General features: G+C 36.8%; 2 protein-coding genes across 2 annotated transcripts; one reads left to right on the top strand and one right to left on the bottom strand.

Annotated features, from left to right (window-relative positions):
- Nucleotides 1-5,368: 5,368 nt before the first annotated feature.
- On the bottom strand, nucleotides 5,369-17,666 carry LOC104218836 (pyruvate kinase isozyme A, chloroplastic-like). Its single transcript, XM_070155820.1, has 6 exons — nucleotides 16,968-17,666; nucleotides 9,380-9,470; nucleotides 8,651-8,844; nucleotides 7,309-7,430; nucleotides 6,708-7,186; nucleotides 5,369-6,020 (listed from the first exon to the last, which is right to left on the bottom strand). The coding sequence occupies exons 1-6, from the start codon at nucleotides 17,502-17,504 to the stop codon at nucleotides 5,719-5,721; spliced, it is 1,725 nt and encodes a 574-aa protein (XP_070011921.1). The 5' UTR covers nucleotides 17,505-17,666; the 3' UTR covers nucleotides 5,369-5,718.
- A 479-nt stretch (nucleotides 17,667-18,145) lies between these two features.
- LOC104213826 (uncharacterized) lies at nucleotides 18,146-23,355 on the top strand. The gene is made up of 2 exons (XM_009763376.2): nucleotides 18,146-18,579; nucleotides 22,857-23,355. The coding sequence occupies exons 1-2, from the start codon at nucleotides 18,388-18,390 to the stop codon at nucleotides 23,214-23,216; spliced, it is 552 nt and encodes a 183-aa protein (XP_009761678.1). The 5' UTR covers nucleotides 18,146-18,387; the 3' UTR covers nucleotides 23,217-23,355.
- Nucleotides 23,356-27,197: the final 3,842 nt, after the last annotated feature.

Below are 27,197 nucleotides of genomic sequence, written 5' to 3' on the forward strand. Positions count from 1 at the left end.
GTGAAATAAATTGGGACTACATTAGTACTTAGGGGTCATTTGGTTCACGATTAATTACGTAGTGATTATAATATAAGAATTGTTATACAATGAATAACAATATGAATATTTTTATATGATGAGTAATAATACAAGTATTATTGTACAACGATTGCCTACTTGCACGGCAAGTTTAAGTGTATGTATTCTTATTCCACATTTAATCTATAAATAATACATGTATTTCCATAACTTATGAGTTGCAAACCGGAGTTCTATCTCGGATCCACATAGTGACCTATTTTTGTCTCGAAAACCGCTCCACATTAAGGTTTTAGCATAAAGTTTAGTACCACAAAACCAGTCATTTCGATCTAGATTGATCTCCACCTGTCCATGCGTGGTAGTAAACTAGATCAACATTTATCTTTTTGATTTCATTTTGAACTTAACAATATCTCTAGACAGTTGAATAGCGCCACTATTTAAGATTAATATTTGAACTCTTCATTGTTTCTTCCTCCCGCTGGGCACATACCCATGTTGTCCAACCAAAGACCCAATAATTTAATTCTATTCTCTTTTGGTTTCCATACCCATTCGGAATTGAATTCGGTTTTTATTCCTATTTTGAGTGGATTTTGACTTTAAGAGAAAACACCACTCATAATCTATAAATAGGACAACCTTGGAAAATTATTCTATGTTCATTGGTAGAAGTCTTTGAAAGACTTAATAATATAAGAGTGGTTTTTGAGAGAGCTTTCATCAAGAGAGAAGAGAGAAGAAAAGTATTTATTTTTGCTGCAGATTTTTATTCCGACCAGTCAATTTCAAATCACATTTTCCGATTCGTTAAATATTGGATCGAGCTGATATTTTGACTGAGTGTTCGTAACATTTTGGTCTTAGATTTGAACAGTGGAGATCGGATTTGGGGCTCGTAACATCTGATTTCGAGCCTCAAAATGTAACTTCATTTTTGTGGATTCTCCTCTTTCTTCAATTGATTAGTTGTTGTTCTTGTTACTATTGTTGCTCCGTGTTTGGCACTTGTTGTGTAGCCAATTTGGAGAACTTTTGTAACCCTCTTATTGTTACAGTGGAGCTTTTTTGGATCTTTGTGATCCCGTAATTTTTACCTTCGATTTGAAGAGTTTTCCACGTTAAAATTTGGTGTTCTTTACCTTCTTTATTTTCGGGTTTGTCTCTTTCTCGACATAACAGTGGTATCAGAGCCTTGGTTATTTATCCAGATTATAACGGAATGGAGGCGAATATGAGCAAGATGGTATGTTTAAATGTGAGAAATTATAATGTTTGGAGAAGCAAGATGAAAGATTTGTTGTTCGTGAAGAAGATGCATCTACCCGTTTTTTCAGCTCATAAACCCGAGAGTGTATCTGATGAAGATTGGGATTTCGAGAACCATCAAGTATGTGGATATATACGTCAATGGGTTGAGGATAATGTTCGCAACCATATTATGAACGAGACATATGCGAGATCATTGTGGGAAAAGCTGGAGGCTCTTTATGCTTCAAAAATTGGGAACAACAAGTTGTTCCTGCTAAAGCAATTGATGACCTTTAAATACAAGGAAGACATCCTATCCTTGATCACATAAATGATTTTCAGGGCGTCCTTGATCAACTATCTGGAATGGGAGTTAATTTTGATGATGAGATACAAGGACTTTGGCTTCTTAATACTCTCCCAGACTCTCAGGAAACTCTTTGTGTTTCTTTGACAAATTCAGCTCCTGGAGGTAAGGTGACCATGGAATATGCCAAGAGTGGTGTGTTGAATGAGAAAGTAAGGAGAAAATCTCAGGGTTCGTCCTCACAAGCAGATATCTTGGTTACAGAAGACCGGGGGAGAGATAGAACAAGAGGCTCAAGGAATAGAGGTAAAGGTAAAAGTAAGTCAAGGTCTAAATACTATAATATTATTTGCAACCACTGTGGCAAGAAAGGACACATCAAAAGGTTTTGCCGCAAGTTGAATCAAGACACTAGAGAAGGAAAGAAAGCCGAAAATAACGAGAACAATGTTGCTGCTATTGTTCGAGATGACCTTCTTTTTGCTTATGATGAAAGCGTCATCGATTTGGTATCCCATGAGACTAGCTGGATAGTAGATTCTGGAGCTACCTCACATGTCACACCAAGAAAAGATTTTTTCTCATCTTATACTCCTGTTGATTCTGGAGAGTTAAAGATGGCAATGCCAGTGAAGTTAAGGTGTTTGGTGTTGGCACAGTTTGTTTGAAAACTAATAATGGTTCAACGTTTGTTCTTCAAGAGGTCAAGCATGCTATAGATTTTCCTTTCAATTTGATCTCCACAGGAAGATTAGACGATGAAGGTTACCATAATGCGCTCTTTAATGGCCAATGGAAGCTCACTAAGGGCTCGTTAGTAGTGGCTCGCAGAGTCAAGTCTGGTTATTTATATGTGACACGGGGCTCTATTCTTAATGACTCAATAAATCTGGTGGAAAGTGATACTTTATCAGAATTGTGGCACAGAAGATTGAGTCATATGAGCGATAGGGGGATTACGTGTTTGGCTAAGAAAAGTTTGCTTTCTGGATTGAAACAAGCAAAGTTGAAAAGATATATCTAATGTTTAGCTGGCAAACAGAAAAGGGTTTCCTTTCATAGTCATCCTCCTTCAAGAAAGCCCGATTTATTGAAGCTAGTACACTCGGATTTGTGTGGTCCTTTAAAAGTAAAGTCAAAAGGTGGTGCACTTTAATTTGTGACCTTCATTGATGATCATTCTCGTAAGCTCTGGGTGTATCCTTTGAAATCTAGAGATCAAGAACTTGGCGTGTTTAAGGAATTTCAGGCCTTAGCTGAGAGACAGAGGGGGAAGAAATTAAAATGTATTCACACTTACAATGGTGGTGAATATTGTGGTCCCTTTGATAACTATTGCAAAGAACAAGGAATTCGTCATCATAAAACTCTGCCCAAGATGCCTCAATTGAATGGTTTGGCAGAGAGGATGAATAAAACTCTAGTTGAGAGAGTTAGATGCTTACTTTCAGAGGCTAAACTTCCAAATACATTTTGGGCGGAAACACTAAACACTGTTGCCTATGTTATCAATTTGTCTCATACTGTTGCTTTGGATGGTGATATCCCAGATAGAGTTTGGTTTGCCAAAGATGTTTCTTATGATCACCTGAGAGTTTTTGGGTGTAAAGCTTGTGTGCATGTTCCTAAAGATGAGAGATCGAAACTGAATGTCAAAACTAAGCAGTGCATCTTTATCGGTTATGGTCAAGATGAGTTTGGGTATCGTTTTTATGATCCAGTTGACAATAAACTTATTAGAAGTCGTGATGCAATATTCTTTGAAAACCAAACTATTGAAGATATTGACAAAGCTAAGAAGATAGATTCTCAGAGTAATGAGAGCTTAGTTGATATTGATCCAGTTTCAATTGCTAAGGCACCTATTTCACATGAAGGAACCCAAGACAATGATGGAGATAGTGATCAAGATCAAAATGATCATCATGGTGTAGATGTTATGGATGCTCCAGTTGATGAAGTTGTGGTTGATCAACAACTAATTCCTGCACAGGTAACTATTTTGAATGCTCCTGAAACCTCTCTTAAAAGATCTACAAGGGAGAAGCAAAAATCCATGCGCTATCCTCCTGATGAGTATGTACTTTTGACTGACATGGGAGAACCTGAGAATTATGATGAAGTCATGCAAGATACTCACAAAGATCAGATCGAAGCCATGGAAGATAAGATGAAGTCACTCCATGAGAATGTCACATATGAGTTAGTAAAATTGCCGAAAGGTAAGCGAGCTTTATCTAACAAATGGATATTTAGAATAAAGCAAGATAACCATACCTCTGCGCCTAGATACAAGGCGAGGTTAGTTGTTAAAGGTTTTGGCCAGAAGAAGGGAGTTGACTTTGATGAAATTTTCTCCCCTGTTGTGAAGATGTCTTCTATTCGTGTGGTTCTAGGCTTAGCCGCAAGTCTAGATTTAGAGGTTGAACAGATGGATGTCAAGACTGCTTTTCTTCATGGTGATTTAGATGAGGAGATTTATATGGAGCAGCCTGAGGACTTCGTAGTTAACCTTGCAGATAAGCATGCGTTTTGTAGAAAATTGGCAGGCATGAAGCCTGTCAATATTTCCTCTACTTGAAGACACATTTGGCCCCTTGGCTGGAGGGGGAGTTTGTTGGGCACATGCCCACGTTGTCCAGTCAAAGGCCCAATGGCCTAATCCTATTCTCTTTTGGTTTCCATTCCTATTCGGAATTGGATTCAATTTTTATTCCTATTTTGAGTGGGTTTTGGTTTTAAGAGAAAACACCACTCATGATCTATAAATAGGACAACCTTGGAGAATTATTCTATGCTCATTGGTAGAAGTCTTTGAAAGACTTAATAACATAAGAGTGGCTTCTGAGAGAGCTTTCATCAAGAGAGAAGAGAGAAGAAAAATATATTTTTGCTACAGATTTTTATTTCGACCAGCCAATTTCAAATCGCGTTTTCCGATTCGTTAACTGTTGGATCAAGCTGAAATGTTGACTGAGTATTCGTAACATCTTGGTCTTTGATTTGAACGGTGTAGATCGAATTTGGCGGCTCGTAGCATCTGATTTCGAGCCTCGAACAACAGCTTCGTTTTTGTGGATTCCCCTCTTTCTTCAATTGATTAGTTGTTGCTCTTGTTACTATTGTTGCTCCGTGTTTGGCACTTGTTGTGTAGTCAATTTGGAGAACTTTTGTAACCCTCTTATTGTTATAGTGGAGCTTTTTGGATCTTTGTGATCCCGTGGTTTTTACCTTCGATTTGAAGGGTTTTCCACGTTAAAATTTGGTGTTCTTTATTTTCTTTATTTTCTTGTTGCCTCTTCCTCGACATAACACCTCCTGACAAAAAGAGTGGCAGTCTAAGTTAAGATTCTGCTCCTGAGCATAACTATATAAGCTTGCCTGAGTGTAAGATCAACTGATCCAACAGAGACAAAAGTCGGTCAAGATCCGGGAGTCCGGTGTGCAAGAGCTCCCGTTCAATGGATCAAAGATACTCAGACGTGCGCATATCACATTGGATGTTAATCTTGGTCACCGCATAAATATATCTTAATCTCATGAATGTCTTCTAAAAACTGTCAATATTCTCTTCTTTTTTGTGCTTCTTTTTGCCTTCTTAACTCGTTGGTCATGTCTTGTCAAGTGTCAATAAGTTATCCTAGGACTATATTCCACTTATGTCAACCATATTCTCATGTTTGTTTCAATATTTTTATAGTAATATCAAAATTCTAAAAGATGTAAGAATGACACCAACATGTAGTAAATAGTCCAGATAAAGGGCCGTAAGTAAAAAGGCAAATATGAGACAAAAGAGTAATAACATTTTTGTCGCCAACTTCTAATGGAAGGCAAAGTTTAGGGAGAAGGGACAACTTTGAACATTTTCCCAATGTACCAATTAATAAATCAAGAAGAGGCTACATTTTCCAAATAATGGGAACCAGGTTTTGCAACATATATATCTTTACTAACACAGTTGAGTTCCATCATATCTCAGTAATCCAGCTCCCAAGAATTGGATATATTCAATAAAGATGTGATATTTAACTCTCTAGCAAAGAAAAACCCTGATAAATGTATATTAATATGATTGGGGAATAGATTATCAAGGTTTCCCAGATCAGAACTTGTGAAAAAACTTAATCATGTGGTCATGGAACATTCATAACTTGAATGGACTGCAGTATATCAGAGACAGCAATGATAAGGTCACCTGATCTAACCATGCCCCGAGCTTTTAACAAGGAGAATGTTTTGTTGAGGTTGTTTTCCATATCATTGGAGAAACTCAAGCGGAAAGGTGTCAGACCCCATTGCAGGTTCAGGCGTCTACGTACAGATGTTGTGGTTGTAAATGCAAAAATTGGGCAGTCAGGACGACATCGTGACAAGAGAGAAGCCATGTGTCCGTTCTTGGTGTAAACAAAAAGAGCATCAACTTCCAAATTGTTAGCTGCAGAATCACAAACAGATATTAGTACTCAACCATACAGAAAAAAGATTAGAAAATGTATTAACAGGTAACATTAGGATATGCTTTCTTCAAGGAATGGCTCGTTGAACCAATACTTGGATTTACAGTGTAACAAATTGTTACTGCCTTTGCACAGTAGTACTTGAATAATTCCGGCTGAAACTATTTTAGCTCCCAGTCTCAGAGAAGAACCTACATTCTAAAATGACAACTGCTTCTTTCTGCCCTGAGGGCGTTATAAAACCAAAGTGCCCATCCAATAAACATATCCATCCATTGAAGGCAAACTTTTGGTCTTTGCAAAATTTAACAGACACTGCAAAAATGCTAATTGGGTTTAAGCCCGTTCCCTCTAGAGTAATTATTTCAAATTTCATGAATCAAATATAGTCTTTACGTCAACATTAGCAACAAACCACCGTTGCTTCTTCAAGCTAGAAAAATAATGAGGAAATAAAATTCTATATAAAGTGGCCCTACTTCAAAGCCCCAGAAAACCCCCCTTACTCTCTCTCTATAGAAAAGAGCCCTTTCAAAGTGGGCTGGTCTGCTCATTATTTATTTATTTTTGTCATTTTTTTCAATATTGCAATACAAAGTCAGAATCAATTTTTGTAAAGAAAAATCTATTCAAAAATAAATTTATCCAATAGAAAAGAATCTTACCCATCTGGGCAGCAGAGTTGCAAATCTCCTCTGAGATACTGCCAGTAAAAGAAGACGCTATGGATGGTAGTTCAATAACTTCATGGTGTTTTTGTTCTCTCCAGCTTCTTTCAATTCTTAAACTAGCACTTTTTAGAACACTCAATGCCTTCTCAGGATACTGGCCCATGGCTGACTCACCAGAGAGCATCAAAGCATCCCCCCTTTGCCTAACTGCTTCGGAAATATCAGCCACTTCGGCTCTAGTTGGAATAGGGTATTCAATCATAGATTCAAGCAGCTGGGAGGCTACTATAACAGGCTTATTAAGCTGCCTGCATAGCTGAACAATCCTTTGCTGTTCTGATGGGACCTGTTCAAGCGGAATTTGAGCACCAAGATCTCCTCTTGCCACCATAGCTCCATCTGATGCCTGAATTATCTCTTCCAAGTTCTTCAATGAGTCAATGCTCTCTATCTTTGCAATTACGGCAATATCACTGCACAGTACATTAGATCATATTAATGAATCATCCCACCCCTACAAAGATGCTTCATTTGGAAGGAAAGAGGCATCATGGCAGAAGCAGCTTTTGGTGCTTAGAAGCGACTGTATTCTTACGAATTAGGAGAGTGGGCTTTAATGTAACTCTTAAGATGCTTAATGACTTCAGCAGATTTGACAAATGATACAGCAATGAAATCAACGCCCTCAGCAATCCCAAAGTCGATGTCTAACCAATCCTGTAGCAACAAAATAATTGAGATAGACTAAAATTCCAATTTTTTAAAGTCAAGCATAAAGAGAAATGCGAGAGATCCTTTATGCACAGGACCTGCATAAATTTGAGTAGAGGAGAAAGTACCAAATAAAGTGAATGAAGATGAGCTAAGAAGTACATCAACATCATATTAACCACCAGGTAAGAGTTCAAGGTCGTTCTACTTCAAGCAAAATCAAAAACTCATTTTACTCTTTATGCAACAGAATACAAATGAGTGCATAAATGAGCCGTTAATTGTTGGAATACTAACACATCTTTTAGTGTAAAAGGAAGTTCATATGTATATAATTGGAAAATGAAATCCGTATGATAAGATTTGAAAGTGCAACTGCTTAGTTAGTGAAAGACCAATGTAAAATAGTGTAACTTAGGTTTAGCAGCTATTTGATTAGACATTTCATTCAATAATCACTAAGATAAGAAATCATCAAAAATATGACTGTATATCTATAATAGGATTGCGAGGGGTGAGAGACAGGGGTAGATATCACTCAGTATGTGTGTTAAAAATTCACTAAATAAATACAAATAATTGATTTCGAACCCAGTATATCAAATGAGTTGTGGTAGAATTCCAAACTCTAAATATTTTACCAAATGTTTAAAATCGTAGTTAAAGAATGTTTGAGTCCCAAAATAATGATAGTGAAGTACACAAAGGAGACAGAAATAGTATTAAACTGTAATATAGAAAAGGGTTTCTCCATTGGGATTTCTTTTTACATTTTTCGAATACCCAAAAAGGAAAATACCAGCTTTTAAGAGAGTAGAGAGCCAAGGGTCTATCGGAAACAGCCTCTCTGCTCTTCCAGGGGTAGGGATAAGGCTGCGTACATTTTACCCTCCTCAGCCCCACTTGTGGGAAACTACTGGGTTTGTTGTTGTTGTTTTAAGAGAGTAGAGAGTATTACAAGTCAATATCAGAAATCTGAAGCATTAACTATGAGACATGAAGGAATTAGATTTCATAAACTTTATCTGTTAATGAGAGCTTAACTTCCTAGATTATATTTATCATAGGCCAACAAAATTTGTGGAGATAGAAAGCTGCAGATTGCAATTATAGGAAAACATACATACTACAAGAATTCATACTTAAGCCAAAGATGTATGTCTCAATTGCAGTTAAGTAAGCTGAGCATATAAAAAAGGATCTGCACAAGGAACATAGATGCAAACCTTTGAAGAAATAGTTGGAAGCATTGCATTCCGTTCGCTTACTAATTTACCATCCCGCCAAAATGTCAAATTGGCCCGAGGCAATAAAAGTCCAGGATCTGTACATAGACACTTGACATCTGGACCAATTTTCTGAATCACTTCAAACCTCACCATTCCACCATCTATTAGTAGCTCATCACCCACTTTCACATCTGTAGCAATGCAATTAAGCCAAAAACAAAAAAGTGAAACTTCAAAAGATTGATCTACCAATAAGCACTGGAAATGAAAACATAAGTTCTGCCTTATGTAAATTTTTTCCCCCATTTGGTGTAAAAAAAGTTTCTTGTGTAAAAAACTTTAGCAATTGGAGACAAGAAACCTCCAGAAAATGATTTTATGAAGCAAAATATTTTTTGTGAAAACATTTTGTGTCATACCACATATATAACAGTTTGAGTAATAATTATGTCAATACTTACTTCATACCACTTGTGCTTAACATCATGTATATATTTCTTATTAAGTATACTAATCGCAGCAATTAAAGCATCACCCTCATGTTCCAACCTACCACTTTCTACTATTATCACATGCCACCGACCTTTGCGTCTAAACCAAACACCAAAAGATAATTTGAAAAGTAGTTTCCCTTATGGAAAATTGGACATATTATATTATACCAAACAGACTACAGTTCTTCGGGAAAAAATAGTTTTACTATCTCTTTCAGTTTATACAGCAAACCTTCAGCAAATCCATCATAGTTAACATTAATGGTGTGTCCCGGGATTGGTGAATCGAATGCTCGAACAGTGAAAGTCCAAATTTCCCCATCCTGCACAGGTAGAGTCATTATCTACTGCCTGTTGCACATGAAGACGGCTCAAAAGCATAAAGATAAGTAATCCATTGTTCTCAATAGCTTCAACAGTTTTCACAAATTATACTTGGTATCAACATAGTTTCTTTTCTTTTTTTTTCCTAAGATGAAAAGTTCATGAAAATATGACTGCCATTACCACTGAAACAATAAAACTAAAAAGAACTGCAATCAGAAGACTCTGAGATTCTACCCCCCAACATGGGAAAACAACATACTAAAGGGTTTGGTTTGTCCAAAACTGCAGCAAGGAACCAACAGGCTATGCCACCCACTTCTGACATTTGTTCATCCCCCTAATTCTTGCTTCCTAATCCACCGGAATTTTGTCCACGCCGTAACAATAAGAGCAAATCTCAACTCATTTTTGCTGATACTACAAAAAGAGGAACGCCTAATTGAGCTACTAATACAATTGGAAAGCTTGCACTTCCCGAGAACAATTCCAGTCATTCTTGTGCTACAATTTGGGAGAAAAAAAGAAATCAAAGAAAAGATCTCGAAATCCCACTATACCATAATAGAACCAACACCTCTTATGATGTACCTGAATATAATGTGATAAACCAGAATCTAGCTCTAACTTTACTGACTAAGAGTGAGTTTGGGTAAGCAGTTTTTGACTTATCTAAACATTTGGTAAACACTAAAAGTGCTTGTAACCAAGTCTTATAAGCCAAAGTGTTTACTATTTTATTCTTAATAACTTTTGTAATTTTTGAAATATCCTTCCCAAAACAAATGAAATACCCTTCCCAAAACAAAATTCTGAACTTTCTCTCCTTTCTATTTCAGTTGTTCTTCCTTCTCCTTGTAAATATAATTTTCAATTTGTATTTTTTGTAAATTTGTTTAAGGGCATTAGTTATTTTTTTTTGAATTGGTAACTATTGTATATATTATAAAAATCAGTACATAGGTTGCACTGAAAACCAAATTTACATAGAGAGAATTTATAGATATTCTAATTTGAGACCTAGCAGGATCCTAGTATGTCTATGATTGTCAATGTATCTTCTGTGTACATCTGTTTGCACCAAAAACAAAATAGAAGAATACAATTGAGTTTGATCTTCTGCAGTGAATTGCTTCTGTCTTCAAAACATCTAGTATTCCTTTCCCTCCAGACTGTCCACCAAATACATGCCGGAACAGTCCTCCATCTATCTCTGCTAGTTGCTTCAGCTCCAGCTTCTTCCCAGCTATAAATGACATCTTTAATCCTGTATGGCATTGACCATGAAATACCCCTAAGACTAATAAAGATTTTCCATAGTTGGTCTGTAATCTTGCAGTGTAGAAACAAATGGTTGACAGTTTCTGCATTTTCCCCACACAGAAAACATCTTGAACACAGAGAAATTCCCCTTTTTATGAGATTATCCTGGGTTAAAACCGCCTCCTTTGCTAGTAGCCAAGTGAAGCAAGCTACCTTGTATGGAATCTTTGTTTTCCATATATACCTGTTGATTATCATGATTCAAAATCTTATATGCATCCTTCACTCGGTAAATCCCTTTGTTGTGCCTCTTCCACCATATTGAATCCAAACCTTCCTGTAGTCCTGTAAATGCTTCCAGCTCTTTGTAGAGGTCAGTTAATCTTGTTATCTCCCAGTCATTCAGCTGTCTTCTTAGAGCTATTTCCCATCCTTGACAACTCCTCATATCAGCGACTGTCTTATGCTGGTTTTGTGCTAAACCGAACATATCTGGGTATCTTTCCTTTAAGCTTCCCATTCCTAGCCAGTTATCATTCCAAAATGATGTGTTCCTTCCGTTGTTCACTCTTATGGAGGAGCGATTCTTTATTATTGGCCAAAGTTCTCTGATGGATTTCCACACACTTACTCCATATGATGTACTGACTTTTTTTGACACCCAGTTGTTTTCTTCACCATACTTTGCTTTGATCACTTTGGCCCATAAAGATTGGGGTTCTTTAGAGTACTTCCATAACCATTTAATTCTAAGAGCCTTGCTTTGGTTCTTCAAATTCCTTATCCCTAATCCACCTTGTTTTTTATCCATTGTTAGTGTCTTCCAATTGACTAAATGGAAGACCTTTTTCTCCTTATTGCCTTGCCAGAGGAATGTTCTTCGGAGTTTGTCCAATCTCTGTAAAATGCCTGCTGGAATTGGGAACAAAGACATCATGTAAGTAGGTAGAGAGTCTAATACTGAGTTGATTAGAACTAGCCTACCCCCAATGATAGGTACTGCGATTTCCATCTTGACAACTTCTTCTCACACTTTTCTATGACTGAATTCCATATTTCTTTTGATTTGGATCTTGCACCAAGAGGCATCCCAAGGTAAACAGTTGGTAGGGACCTAACTTCTCCTCCCAATATCTGAGTCAGTTGCCCCATGTTGTTAACTTCATTAATGGGAAAAATATTGCTCTTTCTCCAGTTAATGTGTAATCCTGATACTCCTTCAAATAAAACCAAAATGATCCTTAAGAATCTAAGTTGGTCTTTTTCAGCATCACAGAAGACTAGAGTATCATCAACATATTGGAGATGTGTGATCTCTAGATTGTTAGCCCCACTCCTGTTTACCTCAAAGCCTTTAACCCATCCACTGACTTTAGCCGTTTTGATCATGTTGTTCAATCCTTCCATGGCTATGATGAATAGAAAGGGAGATAAAGGATCACCTTGTCTGAGACCTCTGTGTGAGTGAAAATAACCTTTAGGACTTCCATTTATAAGAATGGAGAATTTCACAGTAGATATGCAAAATTTCATCCATCTAATCCATTTTTGCCCAAAACCCATTTGTTCTAACATTCTTAGTAGGAAGCTTGAGTTCACATGATCATAGGCCTTTTCGATATCCAATTTGCATAAGATTCCAGGTTCTTTCTTTTTTATTCTTGAATCCACAGCTTCATTGGCAATCATCACTGCATCAATTATTTGTCTTCCTTTGATGAACGTCATTTGTTGAGCATCAACAAGTTTCCCAACCACCCTCTTAAGTCTTTCAGTTAAGACTTTTGAGAGCAGTTTGTAGAAGCTCCCTATCAGACTGATCGGTCTGAAATCTCTCAATTCTTTCGCACCTGTCTTCTTTGGAATCAATGCTATATATGTTGCATTGAAGCTTTTCTCAAACATCTCCTGTGAATGGAAGTTGTTAAAAGCCGCCATGATATCTTCCTTCAAAATGTCCCAACATTTTCTGAAAAAACCCATTGTGTATCCATCTGGACCTGGAGCCTTGTCACTTGCACACATCTTCAGACTGCTCAGCACTTCTTGTTCCTCAAAGTTACGCTGTAAAGACTCCCTTTCCGATTCAGAAATGCTTGGACTATTTTCGAAATTGACTGTTGGTCTCCACTGTTCAGGTTCTGTGTATAGCTCCTTGTAGAATTCAATAATCTCGTTCTTTATTCTTTCTGGATCCTCGATTACTTCATGTCGAATCATTATTTGGTCAATGTTGTTGTTTCTCTTGCGTGCATTTGCAGTCCGATGGAAAAATTTTGTATTCCTATCCCCTTCTTTGAGCCACAAAGCTCTTGATTTTTGTCTCCATGCAAATTCTTCATTCTTGAGTTGCACCTCAATCTCCATTAGAGTGGTTGCTTTCCTGACTGATTCCTCCTCTGTCAACGCTCTTAGTTGTTGCATTGTCTCAAAATCTGCTAGTTGACTTAGCAATTTTGATTTCTGCAGTCCCAAATTGCCTTCGTAACTTCTGCTCCATCCTTTTAGCTTGCCCTTGAGAGCTTTTAACTTGCAAGCTAAAATGTAATCAGGTCTTCCTGAGAATTCAAAAGATCCCCACCACTCTCTAATTCTGTCCTCAAAACCTTCCACATTCAGCCACCAATTTTCAAACTTAAAGTATGATTTAGCTTGTTCCCACGCACCACAGTCTAGAGCCACAGGTGAATGGTCCGAAATCAGCCTTTGTTGGATAGTTTGCTTGATGTTTCTGAGCCTTACATCCCATTCTTCTGAAATGAGAAATCTATCAATTCTTGAAGCCGCCGTATGATTGTCCCCTTTGAACCAAGTATAGTTTCCTCCTTCAAGTCGAAGATCTATCAGCTCCATATCTTCTATAAAATCCGAAAACTCCACCATCGCTCTGGACCTCCTTGAGCATTCCCGTTTTTCAGAAGGGTACCTTGTAACGTTAAAATCGCCACAAACCGCCCAAGGACCTTCCATCAATCCCCTCACTGCACCAATTTCACTCCATACTTTTTTCCTTTCTATTCTACAATTTGGAGCATACACTCATGTTATGTGACATTGAAAATTCTGTAGAAGAGCGTCAAACTTGCACGTCAAAGTGTATGCACCAGTCTGTAACACCTCCCCTTTCCATACTCTGCAATCCCATAACAACAAAATCCCCCCTCTCGTGCCGCTAGCTTCTAAACTTGCATACCTAACCCATCTACCACCCCATATTTGCCTGACTATTTCCTCGATATCCCCCTCGACTTTTGTTTCTTGCATGCAAATAATGTCTGCCCTCCAATTCTGCACTTGACTTTTTATTATCTCCCTTTTCTTCTTATCATTTAGACCCCTTACATTCCAGGAAATTACTTTGATCCTCATATAGAAATAATTGATAGATCTCTTCCCCTACTCCTTTTCCCGTCACTCTTGAATTTGACATCGAAAGAAGTCAAACCTTTTAATTCCAGTGATCCTTTGAATCTTTGTTTCTTCACCTCCAACTCTGTCTCCACCCTTCTAACCTGTCTGCAGCTGTCAATTTGCATTAACAATTCCAGTGCTTCTTCTTCATGTCCTTGGAAATCTACTCCAAACATTTTCCCCAATTTGATCATATTTTGATGGACCCATATTGTTGCATCCATGTCTTTATCCAATAATGGATTGTGTTGCTGAACTGCTAAAGGATTCACCTCCTCAATTTCCCACTCTTGAATAGGGCTAAATTGCTTTAGATGTTCCAAAGTACTTCCCACGTGATCATTCCCCATCTTTGAGTTTATGCTTTGCTCCCCTTCCTTCTGTTCCAATCTTGCTAAATCTACTCCACCTTCTGGCTGACTGCAACTGGTAATTGTTTCCTTTTGCATACTTTCACGATTCACATTAAGGGTTTGATCCCTGGAGGTGACTCTTTTGCCCCCGATTGAGAAGGTCCTCCCATTTCCTCGATATAAGGCTTCAGCCCAGTATCATCAGAGATCTCACACGAGAGGTCATTAAAAATGACTTGTGCAGCCATATCGGGGCCATAGGATTTCAGCTTGACTTTTGACACTTTACTGCTTTGATTCATCGAAGTTGAACCTTGTGTAAATTGTCCACTTGCTTTTCCTTTACCAGTGTTTAGCTCATACCGTGTCTTTCTTTCAGCCCAGATTGGGATGAAGAATTTGGTACCGTTTTTTTCAATCCCCACCTCATTGGGAGTCTTTCTGCCATCACCAACAATTTTGATTATCGCCCACTTAAGATGGTTTTTGAGATCAGTTTCTTCTTCTGTAGCTCAACCCCCACAGAGATCTCCTATTTCTTTGAAGATCTTTTGTGACCATAGATGTAAAGGAATCCCCATGGCTCTAATCCAGTATGTTTCCTCAATTTGTGAGTTTGGAATGCAACCGGCTGTATGATTTCACCAATCCAGATGAAGCTTGAATTTTTTCCATCTCCATTCTCCTTGCACAATCTGCTCTGCCATGAATCTGTTTGGAAATTCAAAAAGAAACATGTTTCCTGTCATTTCATATATGTTTACTCCGTATGCTTTGTTCCATGAAGCACTAGCCCATCGCCTTATATATGCTAAAGTGGGTCTCTCATTGATTTCTTTCCCTAAAGACCCGATAATGCATTTTTTTAGTAGGCCTGTGTCCTCTCCTCCAGTAGGTTCCAAAATAGTGATATCGCCATTGTTCGTGCTGACCCTTGCCTCTCGAAGAGTATTGGATTGCCATTTACTCTCCTTAACTGCTTGGGCATAAGGGAAATTTTCCACAGTATTTCTGGGTGGTACTATGGGATTCAACTTGGTGGATATAAATCTCTCTATCTTAGCTGCTATGTCTTTCCAGCCAGAATTCAAAGTTAACTCTGGGATTATAATCACTGACCTCCCTTCTCTCTTCAGTGACAGAATACTCATATATCTTCCATGGGCGTTAAATTTCCTAGTACAGAAATGTTCTGTCATTTGCTCCTTGTACTTCCATCTCTTCACTCGATTGTTTTGATCTGTCGACGCTTCTTTAAGTGCAAAGCATATCCATTCCATTGCCTTTCTACCCATGGATGATCTTCTCATCATGTTGCGGCTTCTCTCCACCCATTCAAACCAAGTATCTTTGTTGGAGTTCCATCTGGTGATGTCAAAAGATTTGAATCCTGTGTTGAAGTATATCCTGTTGTCTCCCATATTGTACTAATCAGCTGCTCAGGTTATGGAATTTTAGGGGTTGTTTGGAAGTTATCACCGTGAGCTATAAAGCTTGAAAAAAAGAACAGAAAAACCAGAATTCTGGACAGAGAGAGATTCCCCGCCACCGGAAAAAATAAAAGTTGTCGGAATTCAGAAAAAGTTGTATGGATGTGCTCGGAATTTCCCAGCGAGCAAGCTGTCCAAAACAAAAATTTTGAAAAGTGGCCGGGATTGAGCTCACGCGCCGGCGCGTGGTGTTTGGCTCGCCGGAAAGTGCCGCGCGTGGCGGCGCGTGAGAGACTGTTTGTCGGAACTGTTTTCAGAGGGTTGGTCGGAATTGAATAAGCATGCTCATGGTGTTTATGGATCCTCAAGATTCCTTGTTCTCAGACTCCTCGGGGAGTGTGCCTGAGAGCTCAAGAAAATAGAGAGAGAAAATATCAGTAGTTTTCTCTAATAAGAAACTTGACCATTTTAGGGCATTAGTTATTTTAATAACTATTTTTTATGATGGCAGGCCAGCTTGCGAACACGTTGACTATTCTACCAAGTATGCTACCTCCCACCAGCACAGGTATCGAGAGGTGCTATCGAGTACCTATAATCACCAAGGCTTAGGCCGATGGAATGAAATCACCATTTTTTGTCTCCGCTGTGATTTGACGAAAGACCTCATGTGATTGAGTTAAAGCATTGGGCATAGAGCGGGCGAGCCCGAGGAGAGGAGTAAATCCAGCAACATTGAGCCCCAAAATAGAGTTACTATTCAAATCCTACTCAACACGGTGCCTTAAGGAGAATCCGAAGCTGGTTGCTAGCAAAAGTAGCGCGACAAAGAGAAATGCGGAGCATGGTTCTTCAGTTATTTTTACTTAGCTAAGCCAAATGGGCTCTAAGAAAATAATTATACTATTAGTTTTACATTCAGGCACCTTAATGAAAGAGGTAAAAGTATTTAAACATTTAACCCATAAACACTTAACGCTATTGATGAAGCAGCAGCAGATGAATACATCTAACAGTGTTAATTCAAAGTGAACATTACCTCAGCTTTAGCCGATGAAGCGCCACCGAGATCTCCCATATGAATCTCACTGCCTTCAGTATCCATCATGATGGCGACCGCGAAGCCTTTCTCTTCATTCAACCTCCTAACTCTCTCGATCACCATACGATGCCACTCCCGAGTTCCATGACACATATTGATCCGCGCAACGTTCATTCCTCCCACAGCCAACGCCTCCAACTGCTCAATCGCGCACGTCGCTGGACCGATCGTACATATCAGCTTCGTCCTTCGCGTACTCCTGAAACCGTTCTGCTTCAACTCAGCCTCAGTCACCGCATCCACCTCAAAATCCGCGACCGCATTGTAAGTATCATGCACCTGCGTCGCACTTGATCGTACCACTCCCGAAGCGTTCTCTGAAGCTGAAGCTGCTATGATTTTTGTACGTAGAAATGTTTTAACCGGTAACCGTGAACGGACGGTGGAGAGAGGAAATGCAGGTCGTTTTGAGGTTGCGAAGGTCGTAGGCGAGCAGGACGAGGAAGAAACCAAAAAGTTCAAAACGTGCGACATTTTTCTACCGGAAAATTTTCAGAAAATTATAGCGAGTAGGAATAGCTTTGATTCGCCGGCGGCCGGCGGTTATTAACGGCGGTGTATTTGATAGAATTCGTGCCAAAGGGAAAGAGCGAAAATGAGAGAAACAGAGTGTACGAATAATTTGAAGAGGACGATGGCGGAGATAGCGATGCAGCTGCTAAGAAATGAAACTTGAATAGTCCCTTAAGTTTGAGGGTTACTCTATCTTTGTCCTTTTTCTATCACACTGGACAAAAACTGTCATTAAGTTTACTAAAATCAAGCACTTTTGGTCCATTTACTACGGCACCAATCAGAACACTTAGGGGTCGTTTGTAGGATGTAATTAGGAATAATAAGATATGTATTACTTAGTTTTGGTATTATTATTAATTTATTATTTGGTAATATTTTTTAACATATGTATAACCAATATATGTATTAATTAATACACCTTTATATATCAAACTAAGCCGACAAGAAATAATCTCACCGTAACTAATTTCATCATTATTAATATACTTTATTCGGTACTATTTTTATACACCATGCCAAACAACCCCTTAAAGATTAGATCTAATACATTGATAGAGCTTCATTATTTACCAATAATTATTATATTGGCTAGTTAAATATATTTAAAAGAAATATATTTAGATATAAAATAATCGTCCAGTCTCATCTCCTTCTCCTTTCTTTCCTTTGAATATATTTTTATCTCTAAAATTCCCATTCCTTCGTCAAAAAGGCAGTTCTCGGATCAAAAATCAATTATTCAACTTTATTTCCTCACCGATCAAATTACTGATCTTCGACTCTAATTCTGATAATCAGGATCTGGATTTTTAATCCATTTTTTGGATCAGATCTATAAATTATGGGAGGTTTCATATCGAGATTCTGGTTCATGATGTTTCCAGCAAAAGAGTATAAGATCGTTGTAGTTGGATTGGATAACGCTGGTAAAACGACGACGCTTTACAAGTTGCATTTAGGAGAGGTGGTTACTACAAATCCTACTGTTGGTAGTAATGTTGAGGAGCTTGTTTATAAGAACATACGATTTGAGGTACAAATTCTACATCTGAAACACTTAATTTACTTGATTTTTTCTTGGTTGTAGTTGGATTGTTTGAACCATTTTGTATCAAGCTTAGGCGTGAAAGTTTAGTATGAAATTGTTCTAATCCCTCTATCCTAATTTATATGACATATTTTCCTTTTTAGTCTGTCCAGAATAGACCCTTGTGGTCCGGGCCTTCCCCGACTGCCGGAGCTTAGTGCACCAGGCTGCCCTTTAGTCTGTCCATAAAAGAGATACCTTTCTATATGTTCTTCTTATTTCACCCTTAACTGAGATAGATTTATACCGTGAATTGGATTATTTAATATTTTTGAATTAAGATTAGGCGTGAAGTTATAGTTTGAAATTGTTCTAATCTCTCTCTGTGTGTGTATGTCTTAAAAAATTTGAAATAATTTACTTTAAACTTCTCATTTTAGTCTAGATAATTTATGGCCATACTAATGTTTATGACGTGTTTTAGATGGAAAGTTTCAAAATTCTATCTTTTTTCTTAAACAACGTGCGCAATCAAAACTATCACATAAAATGGGAAGGGAGAGTATTTGTGGAGAATCATTATTTTTGTTTAAGGGTGGTGTCCCGGTTAGCTTGCACGAGCCTTGATTATTTCATTGGATAATTGTTTTGATGTGCTGGTGTGATCTCGTGGTTCAATATAGTTGGATTGAAGCCCATGGAAAACTAGGGTTCTAATCCTAACATATGTTAAAAAGATAAGGAATCATTTTTATGACAGTGGTGTCCAGCCTGGGCGCAATTTGATCTGGTACCTAATGATTGGTTTGATGTTTTCCATCTGTCTAACATTGGTTGATGTTGTTCTTATATTTGAAATTATACTTTGAGTGAGGATATGATTCTGTACAAGTCGGTATACAGAGAATAACAATTGAAGTTTGTATTTTTGAGGAGGCTATCCTTTATTGTTGATTGTTTAAATGAACAAGTGGTTTTGGTACACATTGGTTTTATGTGGCCTTGTGCATTTTTTTTGGGTTTGGGGGGGGGGGGTTATGAGAAAATGGAAGTCAAGAGGCACCTATTCTTCCTTTTATCCCCCCTATAAATTGAGATATTACTTAACCTCATTAAATGGTGGAGGAGAGGAAAGATGTAGGTAATATAGAGGTTAACCAACTCAAAATTTAGTACGTGTAGATTAGAAATTTGAGGCAGGTTCCGGCTGAAATCGTGAGGAAAAGTATTACATGTCAAAGTCTAACTGATTGATGAAATGATGGAGAAAGTTGTGGGTTAAAATTTAGTAGAATCTAGGTGGAGGAGGGAGAAGAAGCAGGAATAGAAGAAGGGTGAGGACGGAAGTAGATTATATGGTCAAACTCAAAAGGGTTAATCTTAACTGAAGAGGATTCATTGATGCGATGGGGGATAAAGCCACATATGATATGTATAAGAAAATAGGGAACACCACAAGAAATACATGATTACGAAGAGTCTGATAATCTATGCTGACTGGAAAATTGTGAGTGCTCCAAAAAATTGAAAAGTTCCATCTTTATGTACATGAGTGTTTTCAATTCCTTTAAAGTGTTTGATATGCCGGAAGTAGCTTTCCATGGAAAATGTTGTCCGTAGAAAAATGTTTTTTCTAGTCTTGGATGGTGAGTAGGAAATATTTTTTTGGCAAATATATGTATATAATTGGTACATATATCATCAGCACCAAGGCACGTTAATAATAATATTAGTAAATCAGAGAGGCTCCCTTTCAAGGTCTCAAGTTCGAAACCCACTGGGTGCAAACAATTTCCGAGGGCCATCAGACTTGCGGGAAACTCCTTGCCGAGGGCTTGTGCACCCCCGAGATTAGTCGGGGCTCGAAGAGACTCGGACACCCGGTGAAAATAAAAATAAAAATAAAAAATATTTGTAAATCAGAGAGTGTTTTGATGAATTTTTGAGTATTAAAGATTAATAATGGTAGATACGTGCTACTTGGAGCAAGTAATAAGTAGTTTAAAGTTAAGATATTCGTAAGCAGAATGAAATTCTGCATAATTGAGGGTAGTTATTTCCCTCTCGTGATGGTCCAAATACCAAAAATGACTTCCTCATGTGGAAAACATTATTCTAAAAAATGATTTTGGTCATACCAAACACACCATAAATACTCCTCTATTTCTCTTCATCCCGTAAATTCTCATGCTCTCCTTCTAAGTTCTACCTCCTCCTTCTCAACTTCCATTCTAGCGGCCATCTGTGTGATGACTTGTGGCATCACCCATTCAGTTCCAAACATGTTCCACACTATATATTATACCTTTACGTAATCGTGTAATGGAGCAACAGTTAAAATCGAAAAGGGACCCGCGTCAATCTGCATAGAGTATAATATTGTCACCATCCTTTGACATCAGTTATTTCGGTGATTGGATGAGTCTAAGGAACTGTCTGTATTAAAAATCTTAGATTGGGTAATTCAATCTTCTGTGACTTGTGGTCCTCCTGCTCCCCTGTCTTGCTATGTAATCATTTTGCTGTCCGACACAGTATATGAAATAAACAGATGGAGTAGGCTTCTAATGTGCAATTTCATATTCATGATGAAAACGCGTGGAATCATCTTAGTTATTCTTTTTCCTCACAATGATGTTCTCCTTAAACCAATTGACACCTCGACAGTGTGGTTTTACGTGATAAGATTCTCAATTGCAGTTTGGATTATTAATGTGGTACCAATTATAGCTCCCATTTTTTCCAGCTTTGTGCACAGTGCTTTATTTCCTTTCCCCAACTCTTTGTGGAAGTTCATCCCATCGTACTTGTTGTCACTCTTGTATCTTTTAGTCAAAAGGGTTAGATTTGTTGATCCATAACCTCTAATTGTGGAATCACTCTTTTGCTTAAACAATTAAAGGAACTTATTGTCAAAGAAGGGCACGTAATAAAAAAAAAGTTCTCTTTCTAAGAGTAGGTAAGGGTAGCTTTTGGGCATGGAGTACTGGAATTTGTAACTCTCTATGAAATAATTATGTTGACTTTTAATAATTGTGAAAATAAAACCCCAACAGCCCAAAACCTACTAACTTATTTTCTGACCAAATTACTTCTTTTGCCTAATTGAATATCTTATGTTGACTTGACAACTATAATCAAAGGAGGAGTTGCGAAGATGTTCTAGGTACATGTGTATCTCTCAACCTTATCAGCTATTAACTTGAGCATCTCTGGCAACCTTTGAAGGTCACAAAATAGGTATCATATTGGACCAGTACCATTGTACTTCAACATGATATACCGTGTTGCAGCCCCATCATTGAATAAAACTGTTTTTTTTTGCTCAGAACTAGTAATGCTAGAGCCAAGAAAATACTTCTGTTGAACCTCTGAATAACCAGAATAACAGAGGATATTTGTTTGCTTGAAGCGAGAAATCTCTGATTGATTTTAGGATGCATGACACGCTTTTGCTTCTACCTGACGCTTGAGATAGGTTTATATCTAGTGCACATGGGTTTGTTGCATTGAGTAATTTGTTGCATTGAGTAATTTGAAGTCTTGCTCTAGTCAGCTCCAATTGTGCGCTATACTCCGACCAGACAATAAGGAGTATTTTCCTTTGTTGTGCACTTGGCTAGGAATTCTTATGATCGATTGTATCTTGGCTATCAGTGGACAATGATGAGAAATAATTGTTCTGAGGGTGAGTTTTAAAAAAAAAAAACACTTTCATCCTCTTGAAGGCAGGGAATTCTTTTATGAACAAATTGAAGTATCTAGCTGACGTTGTGAAAACACACTCATTTGAAGAGAAAAATTTTCAAGAAAAACTAGGGGAGGAGGGAGTGTGGGACATAGAAGGGGACGGAAACATCCTATGGAATGAAATGTCAGGTTGCATTAAAAGAGTAGCAAAGTGTTAGGTATGTCTAAAGGTGTAGGACCTTGTCCTCAAGAATCTTGGTGGTGGAATGAGAAAATTTGTGATACCATCCGAGTTCGTCCCTTGATCGTGTTTCTTTTCCCTTTCAACTAGCACAAGAATGTTTTAAACCATCGTTGGCATTATCTGCTTATTTGTGCTCTGATATGTACTCATAATAAAAGTTACTATTATCCTCCTACTTTTTCCTTGTGTTTTCTCCATTGGCTGAGTGTATTGACGAAAGACAGCAAGTTAATTTCCATGCTGTTTTTTGCCTTCTTTTATATCTGGGGAAATGGATGAGAACAATTCTGTTTATTTTGGTGTACTGTTTATCTTACTCCTTTCTTTCTATTTTCTGCTATTTTTTCAGGTCTGGGATCTAGGTGGGCAAGAAAGACTGAGGACATCATGGGCAACTTACTATCGCGGAACTCATGCTGTTATCGTAGTTATCGATAGTACTGACAGAGCCCGGATTTCCATTATGAAGGACGAGTTGTTCAGGTTGCTCCCACACGAGGATCTGCAAAGTGCGGTTCTACTAGTCTTTGCGAACAAACAGGACCTTAAAGATGCCATGACCCCTGCAGAGATAACCGATGCGCTTTCCCTTCATAGCATCAAGAACCATGATTGGCATATTCAAGCCTGCAGTGCCTTGACTGGTGACGGTTTATACGATGGTTTAGGGTGGATTGCACAGCGAGTTCCTGGTAAATCACCAACCTAGACGTCGTTAGACGAAGGAATATGTCTTTTTTATGTTTTCACGAGATTAATATCAAACTCCATGCCCATGATGTAAGTTTTTATGTCATGTATTTGATACTGTCATATTGCATTTCCTTGAAGACCTACTGGTTTTGGTACATCTGAGCCTTTTTTTTTTTTTTTTTTGATTTGCACCGGGTGTCCGAGTCTCTTCGAGCGGTACATCTGAGCCTTTCTTATAGCGGTGATGAATTACTTACTCCTTCAAGGATGAAGGAATACAATATTTGAAGATTCTTACTTTAAAATTCTGGCCTTTATTTGGGCAGTGAGAACTACAGCAACGTTTATATCAACTGGAAATAGAGCTGGCAAAATGAATAAGTAGGTGATTTAGCTCAGATTAACACATTGGACTATTAATCTCCACTATTATCATAGGCGGAGCCAGTATTTCAAGCTTATGGGTTCGTAATTCTAATCTTTTTAATCTATTGGGTTCTAAATTTATAATTTATACATATTCAATGGATTTTTTAAGACAAATACAGAATTCGAACCAAAGCTACTGGGTTCGGCCGAACCCAGTAGCTACACTCTAGCTCCGCCCCTGACTATTATCAACATTAAAGTAAAGAGTAAAGACCATCACTGGACTGAGCTTAAACCTCTTCACATTTTGTCAGCCATGAATATTGATGGTCAGAAATAGAAGAGAAAACAGAGTTTAGAAGATGGAATAGCATAGAGGAGAAGAGGGAGTATAGGGATTTCTGTTACAGCTCTACATTGCTGCTGCTTAGCTCATTGAGTATGTATGAATTAAATGTGTTTTCGGCAGTGACATACGCAGGATTTTACATAAGCAGTATCAGTATTATCATAATGTGAGCTTGTAAGTGAGTTTGCGTAACTTATGAGCAGTATCAATCTATTATCAGAATAAAAGGGCAGTCTAGTGCACAAAGTATTAGCGTTCATGCGGGGTCTGAGGAAGGGCCGCACTCCCAGGGGTGTGATGTAAACAACCTACGTTATGCATGTTAGATTAGTTAGTGTTTGATGGAAGTATTTGAGAAGAGGTTGTTTTGTCCCTCATTGGAAAAAGAAAGAAAGGAAGAAGTGTTTAAAAGCACTTCTTTGTCTTGTATAGTTTGAGTATTTAAAAGGATATTTTGGAGGAAAATTGAAAATTATTAATAGTCAAGATTGGGCACTTGGGCCCAATTGGGCTTTTGGGCCTATTAAGTAGTCCGGAATTAATTTTTAGTCACCTAGTAATTAATTTAAAACGTTTTTAAAATTAAATTTCAGAAAACGTTTTTAATAGTTTTCTTTTGTATTCAAAAAGGTGATTATTAGTTTAAAAAAGTGTCTATTATGAAAAGACGAGTCTGTTAATTCCAACAGACTACTAGAGATATTATAAATACCCATATCATCTCCAAAACGAAATCATCTGAAATTTTCCATATCTTTCTCTTCTACTTATTTTCTACAACTCACAAAGATTCTGTTCTTGTGGAAAATTCGAGTTAGCTGCTGAAACTCGAATTGCAAAGGCTTTATAAAATCCTGGAGGAATTTTGCTATTATCCTTGCAGCAATAAAGTGGAAAGCTTAAATTTCTTAAGAATAGTAATTACACTATCAAAGCCAGATTATTTCATCCAATTATTTTGCTAATAATGCAAGCATTAGTGGTTGCTTTCACGACTCGAACCCGTAACCTATAAATATCACATAGACAATTTTACCGTTGCTCCAAGAATCCCTTCGGTCTAATATACTTTTATAAACATAAAAATACTATGATGAATTTAAACATCATAAGTTCTAATAATATTTTTTGTATGCGTAGTTTTTTTTTTCTTTAAATGTTGTAGTTAATCAAAAGCCATCATATAAAAAGGGGAGTAATTTTCACACATCAATTTACAGTTTATAATATAGTGTTCCTTTTGATTTCGCTTCGATATTTTTTATTTTCAATAATCGCACCGATTAATATCGATGCCGACACAATAATTTTGATTTATTTGGCTTAAAGTCTTTTGTAATTCTGGCACATATTTACGACGCCGACATAATCATTTACCATATACTCCTTCCTTTGACATATTTTTATTATTAACTAGCTTTAATGTACGTGTGTTACACATGTTTATAACGTTAATAATAGAAATTTATGAATAAATTATATTTTTTTATCATATAAATAAATTCCTGAAATCCTATGCTACAACATTATTATAGAATAAAAATATGGCTAGTAGATAATTATTATCGGTTAATATTTGTTTAAAAGAAATTAAAATAGTATTTGAGGTAAAAACATAGATCAAGTGAAAATTATAAAATAAATATTAAATGATGTGTCATCATAAGTTGCTCTTTATTTTAAAAAAAAAAATTGCACTTGGACAAGAATAATTAAAGCTTATACTAATTAGAGAATGTTATTCCATTAGTTCGTTTCTATTTTAATATTTTTTTAAAAATAATTTATGGGTCTTCATTGTTATTGTTGTTCGCTTCTATAACTTCATGTTTAATTTTCATTTCATTAACTTTTACAACTCCGTATAACTCCTTTGCAATTAAACGTTTTCCAATCTAGTGGTCTCCATTTATGTATTAAGTGAAAAATGAAACGTGAGTTCTTTACAACAACAACGACAACGACCCAGTATAATCCCACAAGTGGGGTCTGGGGAGGGTAATATGTACGCAGACCTTACCCCTACCCCGAAGGGTAGAGAGGCTGTTTCCAGGAGACCCTCGGCTCAAAAAAAGCAACAGGAGCCGATATATTAGTACCATAAAAATGCATAATAAAATAACAGCAATATAAGAGATATGAAATACAGAATACGAAATACGAAATAGATGGCTGGTATGTATAGTAAAACTAGCAGGTAAAGCCCTGCATCAATAGACGACCAAATACCACACTAAATACCAATTAATGATAAATAGCATATTCTTCTTTCTAAATTGAAAATAATCTATTAGCTAAAAGTAAGAATTATATATTTACTGTCAGAGGCGGATCCAGAATTTTAAGCTTATGAGTTCCTATAACAATCTCAAATTAATCTACATGATAACTGGACCAACAAACTGAGTTCCAAGCTAAATATTCTTATACTTTTAATGAATTTTTTAGTACAAATACAGGATATATGCAAAAGTTACTGGATTTACGGGAACCCGTATCCTTTACTCTAAATCCGCCCTTGTTTACTGTGTTGTAAAAATTTGATGAAAAGATGACATAACTATTGAGATTAATTTTTATGTACGTTGTATTGTTGCAACCAAGCATCTTATGGCTTTGAAAATACTATTCCTATGTTCTTAATCTTTAATTTGACATCAGTCAATTTTATTTTAATTTTTATATGTATTTCTGTATCCTATCATAATGATAAAACTAATGAATAATATATATTTTAAAACTTTTTAACTTTGTTTTGTGGGTGATTTACGTGGTTAGAAACTGATTGTAATAGCAGTAATACTCCGTACATTATATGCCAAAACAATAAAATCCGTTTAAACATATATATATATATATATATATATATATATATATATATAGATAATTTTATCCATGGTCATTGAACTTTTGTGTTTGTTACCTAAAAGTCACTTTTTTTTTGTTACGTAAAAATCATTCAATTTTATGTTCATTACACAAAAGTCATTTTTTTTTCTTTTGTTACACAAAAATCATTTTACTTTGCTCTAGTTATCACAAAAGTCACATTTTTACTTGAAAAGTCTATTATGCCCTTGATATTATATAAACCTTCATATTTATGTAATACCTTCTATATTATATACTATATAATATATTTTTAACTATATATTTTATTTATAAATTAAATAACTTAATATTATTTTTATAAAATATTTGTATATTTAATTTTTTTCTTAACTTTAATTTTCAAGATATATTAGTAGCGTTATAAAATAACTTTTTTTTTTAAAATTT

This window comes from Nicotiana sylvestris, chromosome 9, assembly GCF_000393655.2.
Source record: "Nicotiana sylvestris chromosome 9, ASM39365v2, whole genome shotgun sequence".
NCBI lineage: Eukaryota > Viridiplantae > Streptophyta > Magnoliopsida > Solanales > Solanaceae > Nicotiana > Nicotiana sylvestris.